The sequence below is a fragment of the Thamnophis sirtalis genome, unplaced genomic scaffold (genome assembly GCF_051295495.1).
Source record: "Thamnophis sirtalis isolate CommonGarterSnake01/CBP01778 unplaced genomic scaffold, rThaSir2_p1.2 scaffold_4, whole genome shotgun sequence".
In the NCBI taxonomy this organism is placed as follows: Eukaryota; Metazoa; Chordata; class Lepidosauria; order Squamata; family Natricidae; genus Thamnophis; species Thamnophis sirtalis.
The window spans coordinates 132,951,702-132,963,395 of NW_028261384.1; the positions used below are offsets into that span (position 1 = coordinate 132,951,702).

General features: G+C 47.8%; 1 protein-coding gene across 3 annotated transcripts in view; it reads left to right on the forward strand.

Annotated features, from left to right (window-relative positions):
- The window catches only part of ABHD4 (abhydrolase domain containing 4, N-acyl phospholipase B), a 28,954-nt gene extending 19,212 nt beyond the window's left edge, over positions 1 to 9,742 (forward strand). For all 3 annotated transcript variants that reach the window (XM_087714202.1, XM_087714201.1, XM_087714200.1), the window contains 3 exons: positions 510 to 621; positions 4,763 to 4,949; positions 6,338 to 9,742. In XM_087714202.1, coding sequence (XP_087570328.1) covers positions 510 to 621; positions 4,763 to 4,949; positions 6,338 to 6,427 — 389 coding nt within the window. In that variant the 3' untranslated portion in view covers positions 6,428 to 9,742. The remainder of the gene's footprint in view (positions 1 to 509; positions 622 to 4,762; positions 4,950 to 6,337) is intronic.
- The last annotated feature ends 1,952 nt before the right edge of the window (positions 9,743 to 11,694 follow it).

Here is an 11,694-nt window from a genome sequence, read left to right on the forward strand (position 1 = left end):
TAGAGAAGTGTAGAATATAGTAGAATAGAATAGAATAGAATAGAATAGAATAGAATAGAATAGAAAATATGGAATGGATAATAGAGTAGAATAGAATAGAATAGAAAATATGGAATGGAATGGATAATTGAGTAGAGTAGAATAGAATAGAAAATATGGAATGGAATGGATAATAGAGTAGAGTAGAGTAGGCCCATTGGGCCCAATTTTCACCCTCCCCAGGCTTCAGGAAAGTCATCTGCACATTTGATGAGTTCCCCATTTATTTATTCCCTCACCCAAATCATTGATGAAGATGTTGAAGAGTACTGGGCCTAAAACAGAGCCTTGGGGTAGTCCACTGCATACTTCCCTCTTCCTTGATACGTGGTATTCTCCAGGCCTTTGATCCTCTTAGTTGCTCTTCTTTGAACTTTTTCCAAACTTCTCCAAAATTATCCAAAGAATAACTTGACCCCCCTCTTCTTTGTGGCAGATGTGTTTAGAGTATCCATTTTTTGGTTCTCTAGGTCCTGGGCTGGTCCAGCGGTTCCGTCCAGATTTTAAGCAGAAGTTTGCCAATTTTTTTGACGACGATACCATCTCTGAATACATCTACCACTGCAATGCCCAGACGCCGAGGTGAGGAAGCTGTCCATCCATCCATGTGTCCACCTGGTTAGCTGTGGCCCCAGTAAGAAGCATCCTGTTTGAGTGGTGGCAACAGAGGACGAGACAGATCCCAGTCTAATAGTTGTGAAGCAGTGGTGGGGTTTCTACCAGTACGGACCGGTTTGGCCAAACCAGTAGTGGTATGGCGGCCTGGGGCGCTGGAACCATCAGCGACCCAGGTCTGCCATGCCCCTGAACCAGTGCCCTGGTCTCTTCTCCCATCGGCGGCATGTTCCTGCGCATGTACAGAACCGTTTTCAGTTAACTGCGCATGCGCAGCTGCGGGCGAGCGAGCGAAGAGAGCAGTGTGCATGCGCAAAACGCCCTCTCAGCGAACCGGTAGTCAACTGGTTAGGAAACCCACCACTGCGTTGAGGATGGTGATAAGCCAGTGAAACATTAGTACAGGTAACCAAGCAATGACCACAATGGGGCCCAAAATGTATGTTGTTAAGTGAAACATTTGTTAAGTTAGTTTGCCGCATTTTACGACTTTTCTTGCCAGGGTTGTTAAGGGAACCGTTGCGTTTCTTAAGTGAGTCACAGGGTTGTGAAGTGATTCCCCATTGACGGCTTGTCAGATGGTCGCAAAAGGGATTTGCATGCAACCGTCGTAAATGAGGGTCAGTTGTCAAGCATCCGAATTTTGATCACGTGACTGTGCAACTGTCGTAAGTGTGAAAAATGGTCACAGGTCACTTTTTTGAGTGGGTTGTAACTTTGAACAGTGACTAAATGAACTGTTGTAAGTTGACTTACGACCGGCCACTTAAAATTACAATATGGATTTGAAGTTCTGTAGGTTTCCCCCCACCTCCCCAGGGTCACCAAAGCCACATTGGGCACATTGGCAACACAACAAATGTGCTGGTGGCCATTTGCAGTGTCCTGCGGTCATGCGTGACTTCATTTTATGATGGTTTTGCCCAAACCCATCGCTTCTCATTTTCTGCAAAACCACACTTCTCATTTTCTGCAAAACCGAGGAAAATGGTTGGTTCGCTCCACAAGTTTAAGAACCACCACAAAAAGAGAGAGAGAGACAGAGAGACATAAAACCACATTGGTGACATGATGGACTTGTTTTACGTCCGTTATGGCTGATGAGCACAATGGGCAGATTCCATTATGGTCATAACTTGAGGACTATATATAAGAAACCAGGGGTGAAATTCTTGGGCTAGTTTGCCTGAACCGGTAGTAAAAAAAAAAAATGCTTAACAAAGCTTCCACTGCACGATAGTAAGAACTTTTTTTAAAAAAAAAAAAAACTTTTTTTAGCATTTGGGGTCCGTTTTTGTTCACAGGAGGCTTCCCTGAGGCCTGTTAGGCCAAAAACAGGGGAGGGGGGTTTGCTGCAAAAGAAAGGAAAGGAAAGGAAAGGAAAGGAGAGGGAGAAAGAGAAAGAAAAGAAAGAAAGAAAGAAAGAAAGAAAGAAAGAGAAGGAAGGAAAGGAGGGAGGGAGGGAAGGAAGGAGGAAGGAATGAAGGAAGGAAGAAGAAAAGGAAGGAGAGAAAGAGAAAGAAAAGAAAGAAACAGTAAGAAAGAAAGAAAGAAAGAAAGAAAGAAGAAAAAGAAGGAAGGAAAGGAAAGGAGGGAAGGAAGGAGGAAGGAAGGAAAAAGGAAGAAGAAAAGGCAGGAGGGAGAAAGAGGAAAGAAAGAAAGAAAAAGAAGGAAGGAAAGGAGGGAAGGAAGAAGGAAGGAAGAAGGAAGGAAGGAGGAAGGAAGGAAGAAGAAAGAAGAAAAGGAAGGAGAGAGAAAGAGAAAGAAAAGAAAGAAAAAGAAGGAAGGAAAGGAAAGGAGGGAGGGAAGGAAGGAGGAAGGAAGTAAGAAAGAAAGAAAAAGAAAGAAAAAAAGAAAGAAAGAAGAAAAGAAGAAAAGGAAGGAAAGAGAGAAAGAGAAAGAAAAGAAAGAAAGAAAAAAGAAGGAAGGAAGGGAGGAAAGGAGGAAGGGAGGGAGGGAAAGGGAAAAGGGGGAGGGAGGAAAGACCACAAACCTGGCACTAGACACAGCTACCTTGAAAGAGCACAGCAATCCAGGACTGGAAGTTTATATATACATATATACAGACATATACATGGGAGATACAGCCCTTGCCACTCAGCTACGGACACAAGGAGAGAAACGAGATACACAACAAGAGAGAGAGAAACACCCTCTAATGACCAACTCTTTATAGACACCTCTTTTGAAAGGGTAAATGACTTGTGTGGACCTCATCAGAGTCATAAATAGGCGAGGACCACAAACCTGGCACTAGACACAGCTTCAGAGGATGCCTTGAAAGAGCACAGCAGTCCAGGGCTGGAAGGGACCTGGAGGTCATCTAGTCCAACCCCGTGCTCCAGCAGGACATTGTTAAAGTGAGTTTCTGTCTTTTGACGCCCCTCCTCCCAGTCACATGACTACATAGCAAAGCCCACTCGGTCACATGACACACACCCCAATGAGCCACACCCACAAAACCAGTAGGGAAAAAAATAGATTTCACCACTGTAAGAAATGCAGGGAAAGTAGTATTCTTTAAACTTTAAACAGAGTGGAGTTTGGATGCAATGGAAATTATTTCAGACTTCCCAATTATACTAAGTCCGTGGTGGCAAATCTATGGCACAACCCAGGTCAGTTGTACTGCGCATGCGCGTGGCTCCCACCGGCCAGCTGATTTTCGGATCTCTGCTGGGAGAGGTGCGTGCATGCGCAGGGGGGTTGCGCATGCATGTGTGGGGGGGATCGGGGCGTGGCACCCTCTGTACCCAATTTTTGGTCCCAGGAGGCTTCAGGGAGGCCTGCTAGCACCAAAATGGGAGCCATGCGCGCATGCACAGGGATGGGGCCTACGGGGGGGGGGGGCATTGGATTATGGGTATGAGCATGTGCATGCGCACTTTTGCCACGGGTGAAAAAAAGGTTTGCCATCACTGTACTAAGTGGAGGCCAGGCAAGTTAGTATTACAATACAATAGCAGAGTTGGAAGGGATCTTGGAGGTCTTCTAGTCCAACCCCCTGCTTGGGCAGGAAACCCTACACCGTTCCAGACAAATGGCTATCCAACATCTTCTTAAAAACTTCCAGTGTTGGGGCGTTCACAACTTCCGGAGGCAACTTTTGTTCCACTGATTAATTGTTCTCACTGTCAGGAAATTTCTCCTCCGTTCTAAGTTGCTTCTCTCCTTGATTAGTTTCCACCCATTGCTTCTTGTTCTACCCTCAGGTCCCTTGGAGAATAGTTTGACTCCCTCTTCTTTGTGGCAGCCCCTGAGATATTGGAAGACTGCTATCATGTCTCCCCTAGTCCTTCTTTTCATGAAATTAGACATCCCCAGTTCCATTAATCATCATAGAGTCACAGAGCTAGAGGAGACCTTGGAAGTCTGCCGGTCCATCCCTCCAGTCTTTATATGATTCCAGACCAAGGGTTGTCCAATCTTTTCTTCAGAATCTCCATTGAATAGAGCAGCCACCACTGCGGGAGACAAAATTGTGTCGTTATGTTTTCCCTTGTCCCAAAGGTGCTTTTTCAAGGGGCAACTGGACTTCCTGGCTTTTCTTGGAAGAGTTGAAGAAGCTTCTTGGACAAGAAGCAAAACGTCTTCCGAGCAAAACCGGGAAGCCCAGTTGTCTCTTGAAAAAAAAAAAGCATCCTTTGGGACAACCTCCCCTATTACCTCCCATAGACCGATTAGATCACACAGGTTAGGCCTTCTCCGGATCCCATCTGCCAGCCAGTGTCGGCTGGCGACTCCCCCGGGGAAGAGCCTTCTCTGTTGCAGCTCCAGCCCTCTGGAACGATCTCCCCGTGGAGATCCGGACCCTCACTACCCTCCCGGCCTTCCGCAAAGCCGTTAAGTCCTGGCTGCTCCAGCAGGCCGGGGGGCTTTCGAAATATCCAGCCCCTCGGAAATTGTGACTGTTGTATATTTTAATATGTTGTCTTGTGTATTATCCCCTTCCCTTGTTTTATTGTAAGCCACCCGGAGTCCTTCGGGAGTGGGCGGCATACAAGCTCAATAAAACGAAACGAATAAAACGAAAACGAAACGAAACAACCATGACTGGGATGACTTGAGACTCTCAGACATATTGTCCTCTCTTCTTGTTCTGCATCAGTGGGGAGGCCGCGTTCAAGGCCATGACCGAATCCCTGGGATGGGCCCGCCGTCCCATGTTGCAGCGCATCCACATGATCCGGCGTGACTTGCCCATCACCCTGATCTACGGAGCCAACTCCTGGATCGATACCAGCACTGGGGAGAAGGTCAGGTACCTACGGCCGGGATGCTACGTTAAGGACATGGTAAGGCCTTGGCCCAGCGAATGGGGCTTCTGCAAATAGGGACGTCAGGCATAAAATTCATTCCCTCCCTCTCTCTCCCTCTCTCCCTCTCTCTGTCCCCCTCCTTCTCGCTGCCCCTCCCTCCCTATCTCTCTCCCTCACTCTTTCACCTTCTTCCTCTCTCTCCCTCTCTCCCTCTTTCCTTCCCCCTCTCTCCCTCTTTTTCTCCCTCCCCCTACCTTTCTCCCTCTCTCACCCTCCTTCCCTTTCTGCTTCTCTCCCTCTTTCTCTCTCTCTCTCTTTCCCTCCCCCCTCTCCCTCTTTCCTTCCCCCTTTCCCTCTTTCCCTCCCTCTTTCCCTCCCTCTCCCTCTCCTTTCTTCCCTCACTCTTTCTCCCTCTCTCCCCCTCTCTCCCTTCCTCTCTCCCCCTCTCTCTGTCCCTCCCTCTCTCTGTTCCTCCCTCCCTCTCTCTGTCCCTTCCTCCCTATTTCTCTCCCTCCCTCTCCTTTCCTCCCTTACTCTTTCTCCCTCTCTCCCCCTCCCTTCCTCTCTCTCGCTCTCTCTGTCCCTCCCTCCCTATCTCTCTCCCTCACTCTCTCCCTCACTTTTTCACCCTCTCTCTCTCCCTCTCTCTCTTCCTCTTTCCTTCCCCCTCTCTCCCTTTTTTCTCCCTCCCACTATCTTTCACCCTCACTTACTCACCTTCCCTCTCTCTTTCCCTTTCTACTTCTCTCCCTCCCTATCTTTCTCCCTCCCTCTCCTTTCCTCCCTTACTCTTTCTCCCTCCCCCCCTCCTTCCCTTCCTCTCTCTCCCTCTCTCTGTCCCTCCCTCCCTCTTTCTGTCCCTCCCTCCCTCTCTCCCTCCCTCTCTCCCCCCCTCTCTCCCACTTTCCCTTCCTCTTCCTCACTCTTTTACCCTCTCTCCCCCCTCCCTTCATCTCTCTCCCTCCCTCTATCTCTCCCTCTCCCTCCCTCTTTCACCCTCTCCCGCTTTCTCCCTCCCTCTTTCTCCTTCTGCCTCCCTCTCTCCCTTTCCTTCCCTCCCTCTCACTCTCTTTCCCTCCCTTTCTCTCAACTGGATTTTCCTTGTTTTTCTTGTTTCATTCCTCATCCAAGAAGCTTCTTCAGCTCCGACTGGATGGTGGGGAATGGAAGGATTGATATTCCTAGCTAGGAATGTAAATCCTTCCCATCCCCACCATCCAGTCGGAGCTGAAGTAGCTTCTTTGATGAGAAGCAAAACATCTTCAGTGAAAAAACAAGAATAGTCCTGGAAAAAAAAATACACCTTTGGGACATTTTCACCTCTGGTGTTTCTATCCAAATGCGACGGGGATGGGCCATAGGATAAGTGCATCTAATCCCAGCTGAGCATGATGGCTGTTCCTCTTCTTGTCCTCTTCTTCTAGGCCATCCCCAGAGCCTCCCACCACGTCTATGCTGACCAACCCCGGGCCTTCAACAACGCGGTGGAACAAATCTGCGACTCTGTGGATTGACCCGCCCGAACCAGAGTGAAAAAAAAAATTAGCTCTTATCACGTCACCTTATCGCTCAGCTGCGGGGAGACGCAGAAGGCACACACGCCACTTCCCCGTGCCCTCGGGGCGCCGAAACGGAAATCCCTGTGGATCTGACTTGCGGATGGATCTCCGGGGATCTCTGCTGTCCAGCCTGCACACCCTCCCTCTCTCCCCATCCCCTCGAATTGTCTTTCTACTTAAAAGGTTGCAGATCGCCTGCTTTGGGTTAATCCAAGTCTAACCATTGTATTATTATTATTATTATTATTATTTTCCTGCTAATGTTTTGGTCTCTGTTGGATTGGCACCACCTCTTCATATTCAACGCTGGTTCCTCGTGACATCGGTTCCAACTACAGTCCCCGCCCCAGATTTTATTCCTCCTCCTCCTCATTTTCCTTCATCCTGTTCTGACCTAGGCTTCCCAAGACTCCTCGTCCCGATAAAACCTCTTTTATTTAGACTAAAGGGAATTCCTATCCAGCAAAGTCCCCGCCAACGGTCTTTCAAGAGATTTCACAACTACAGACCCTTATTAGGCTTGGAGAGCTGCCAGGCCAATATCTTCCAAACGCCATCCTATAGCAGCAATTCCTTGGCAAGAAGTCAGGAATTGATCTTCAGCCTAATGAATTGAACTGATTGCCTCCTGTAAACTCCCCTCCCCTCTCGCTCCTCTTTATTCTCTATGGGAGGGGCCATTCACTGCCCACCTGTGCCTTTACTCCTGAGTCGGCCCTTGTTCCTTAACTGTTCCCTTCTCTTGGCAGCTCTGCACATGCACACATCGAGAACAGGCTCCAGCTGTTCTTCTGCCCCACTGATCTCTGACTCCAAAGGCAATTGATAACTGTCGGACGGCCCCCTCTCTGCCTCCGACACAGAGCCCTCATCAGAGTCTTCCCCAGACTCCAGGACTGGCCCATGTTCCTCCCCAATTTCCTCACTGTCTGAGTCTGCCACTAGCTTCGCTGGCCACTGGCGGGCCACAATACCTACACCCAATTTTATTCCTCCTCCTCATTTTCCTTCATCCTACCTGTGGTTGCTCCCGACCTTTGTGTATTTCAAAGGCAAACTATGATTGGATTTTGCTATTTTGAATCTCTGACTACCTTGCTAGATGATGCTAGAGTCCTTCTCTTGGATACTTGGTGCCTTTGGGAATAAACTGTTAGTTGCAGAATTGATCTTTATATATATATATATAGGCTCCCAGAGTGAGCCGATAGACAGAAAAGGGAAGCAGTATGCTCCCTCCCATATTTGGGCTTCAGGAATTGTACTAAACCTTTTTGGTGGTCCTCAGAAAACCCCCAGGTGCTTCAGAGCCTTCCCTGGGTGATTGCTAGAAATGGAGAATGATGTCCTGTGATTTTGAGGAGAGATGCCCTCAAATCAGATATATTTCAGAGAAACGGTGAGGGAGACTGAGGTCTTTTTACCATGATGTCCACACCTGACCTCTTTCTCCTGTGTGATGTGGCCATACCTATTTCGCATGTTATTTATTCCCTAACCTGAAATTCTTGGTCCCAAATCTTGGTCCCAACCTAAATCCAAGAAGTAGCCAGGCAATGTGTGTCAATTCTCTTTGGAGTGTGCAAACTTGTGTAGAATTTAAGTGGTTTTTAACACAGAGCACGTAGTTGGAGACTGCAAATATTCATTTTGGTCTTGAGTTTCTCCAGTTCTTCAGGGCAGTTTGGCACTTGGGGAAGAACCTATTTTGAGCCAAGCTCGTTCCCAAAATAATTGGGAGATCCTGAGCTCCATCTCACCCCTGAGTTCATGAGATGTTTTCCTTATCCACAACACACATTCCCATAAAGTTCTATTTCCTTGGATGTGTGAATCACATCCAGGCTTGATTGGAGAGATTTTTTCAGGACAGTGTGTGTAATAATGTGGAAAAACTGGTGTTATAGTGTGAATGTGGCCAACGGTTTGGAACAGAAAACTATGAAATCCAGAAGGGATGGTCATGTTTGAAAGATGGGGATGCAGTTAAAAAGGAAATCCTCACTTTTAGAACCTCAAAATCATCAGCCGTGACAACAGGGCTTTTGTCCTTCCGAAGCCAGGGGAGAATCTGAATCCAAACCTGATTTAAGGATCCTGCGCCAAATAGAAGGTATTTGAGTGTTAGCCCCGTACTTAGGCCCTGAAATTGACCCTCAATCTTTTTTGCGCATTCGTGATTCTGAAAGTATCTTAATGTGAGGAACATCTGGCTGATCCCATCTGGGTATGGAAGCTGAATGAGGTCAAGGCTAAGATGCACCTGAATAAGGATTCAGCAGGGAATTTTAAAGATTAAAACATGATAATTGGTTGATGAGAAGTTTGACTTGACGGCTTCATCTGAAACTCTTGTTCTAGTTATACCCATGTTTCCCCGAAAATAAGACAGCGTCTTATTTTCTTTTGACCCCCGAAATAAGCACTTGGCCTTATTTTTGGGGAGGTCTTATTATTTTTTGTGGTGCGTGGTCACCTTGTGTCTGCTGCTGTGTTGCAATATTTTCAGGGGAGGGCTTATTTTAGTGCATGCACTCAAAAGCCCAATTGGGCTTATTATCCGGGGAGGTCTTATTTTCAGGGAAACAGGGTATTTGCTGTATTTGAATTCCACTACCAAACCATGAGCCTTCTGGCCCAAATCATCCATGTGGGACACTCCAGCTTTAGGAAAAGCTGCATCTCGCAGTTCAACCGATGTAAAAATGAATTGGGGACAGATGAAGAAGAAAGGAACCAGTCAGAATCTGATCATCTGTGGTCCCTGGAAGCTTCCTAGAAGACAAGACACCCATACCTCTTGTGAAATCCACCCCATTCCTCAAACTAGCTGCTCTTTCCTAACAGGACTGGATATCCCTAATGGCTGGGAAGTATGGGTTTTGGATTCTGAACGCCAACATGGAGGCTTGGCCGAGATGGACAAGGTCACACTATAGTTGGGGGAGAAGTAAAGCCTTCTTTTTCAACTTGGCTTGCTTCTCTTGTGCGTTCCTATTAAATTTGTCGGTTGGAACCTGTACCCTGCCTAGATGAAGTTTTAATGGAGATAGGATGGAAGAAAAGTTTGTAGTTTACGGAGCTGAGGTTATTCAGAGAAAGAAGCAAATGGATTGGCTTCTGGAGCACTGTTAATAACAATTTCTAATATTGGGCATAGGAGACAGTCTGGATCGTATCTGATTGATTTCCCAGCAGTGCCACCTCTGGATTTTACCCTTTGTACTAATTTTGTACGTTTATTACAATAAAACGGTTGCTTAAAAAACACTTGGGGAATAATTGTGTCTCTGTAAAGCTGGGTGTGTTTTTTCCCCCCCCCCCTGCTTTGGGTATGATGTCCCCATTCTTCAGATTTAGTGTTTCTCAACTTTAGCAGCTTTTAAGATGTCCAGAATAACAGAGTTTGAAGGAACCAAACTCACTTGGGTGCTGCTGTAGCTTTCACAAGAAAATATTTTCTCGTTTCAATTTATTTTGTTGGATTTTTGGCAGGGGTGGGTGCGACGGGTTCGCCCAGGTTCGGGAGAACCTGCAGCTAATGTTATGGCCAGTTTAGAGAACCTTCAAATCCCAACCCTGGCTGGCCATGCCCACCCATCCCCTCCCAGGAGTCTCCACGCAGCCCATTTTGGATGCGAAGTAAGGGCAGGGCCCGAATGGAAGCTTGGGGAAGGGGGGGAATGGTCCTCCCAGAAGTTCTGGAAGGCCGGAAATGGGCCTGTTTCCAGTCTCTAGATGGCCTCCAGAGCCTGGGAAAGCAGTTTTTGCCCTCCCGGAGGCTCGAAGAAAGCCTCCGGAGCCTGGGGAAGGCGGAAACAGCCCCCACTCGCTGTGGTGCAAGAGGCTGACCAGGCCACGCCCACCATGGCCACGCCCACCCAGCAACCAGACAGAGAACCAGTTGCTGAAATTTGTGAAGCCCCACCCCTGATTCCTGGCCTCCTTTGGTTCTATAAAAGAACTGCTTTATTTCCATATTTTCTTCCTTCTTGTTCCTTTCCCTTTGAATTTCCCTTCCTGCTTTATCATGGTTATTCCAAATTGCTTTTACCATGACTTGGATTTTTCTCCCCTCAGTGAAAAGGATCCAATATCTTGGATTGGGCTAAAAATGTGTCGTTTGAATATGTTTGAGAGGCAGAACAGAATAGAACAGAATTAACAAGACTTTGAGGGACCTTGGAGGTCTTCTAGTCCAACCTCCTGGGGCCTATCCCGGTGATAACTAACCTTTTTGATGTTGTGCTCCCACACCCATAATGCAATGCATGTGTGAGCCCCCCCCCCCCAGCGACCCTCCCCCCACACCCAATTTTGGGCCTTACTACAGCCTCCTAGGACCAAAAAATGGGCCTCACGGGGGGGGGGGGAAGTGCTGCAACCCCCATGCCCAATTTTGGGCTAGCACACCCTCCCTGAAGCCTCCTGGGAACCAAAATGGGGTGTGGGGGGGTACTGCCCCCACTGTGCTCCCTGCCCCCCCCCAAATGCACACATAGCAATAGCAATAGCAGTTAGACTTATATACTGTTTCATAGGGCTTTCAGCCCTCTCTAAGCGGTTTACAGAGTCAGCATATCGCCCCCACAGTCTGGGTCCTCATTTCACCCACCTCGGAAGGATGGAAGGCTGAGTCAACCTTGAGCTAGAACATGAGCTCCCCTCCCCCGTGCATGCATGGCAGAGATCCGAAAATCCTGCTGGCTGGTGGGAGGCATGTGCAGGGGAGGTGAGCTGGGGCAACAGCTCACATACCCACCGAGAGGTCCCGGCGTGCCACCTGTGGCATGCATGCCATAGGTTTGCCATCATGGCTCTATGCCCTTTCAGACAAGTCCAGTCTCTTCTTAAAACCTGCACCCACAACTTCTGAAGGCAAGATTGTCCACTGGTTAATTGCTCTCACTGTTAGTAGTTCTAGATTGCTTCTCTCCTTGATCAGTTTCCATCCGTCGTTTTCTTGTCTTGCCTACTGTTGCTTTGGAAAACAAGTTGACCCCCCTTCTCTTTGTGGCAGCCCCTCAAATATTGGAAGGCAGCTATTATATCATCCCAGTATCGGAGTTCTAAGTAATGCACCCATTCAAAGCAAAATTTTGAGGCAGGCAAATTCCTCAACTGTTTATTGGATACATCATATTGGCACAACTGGTGAAAGCCGACTCTGAAAGTTCCCACGGCTTTCACCTAGTTAAACAGTAAATGTGTCCCCTTTTCCC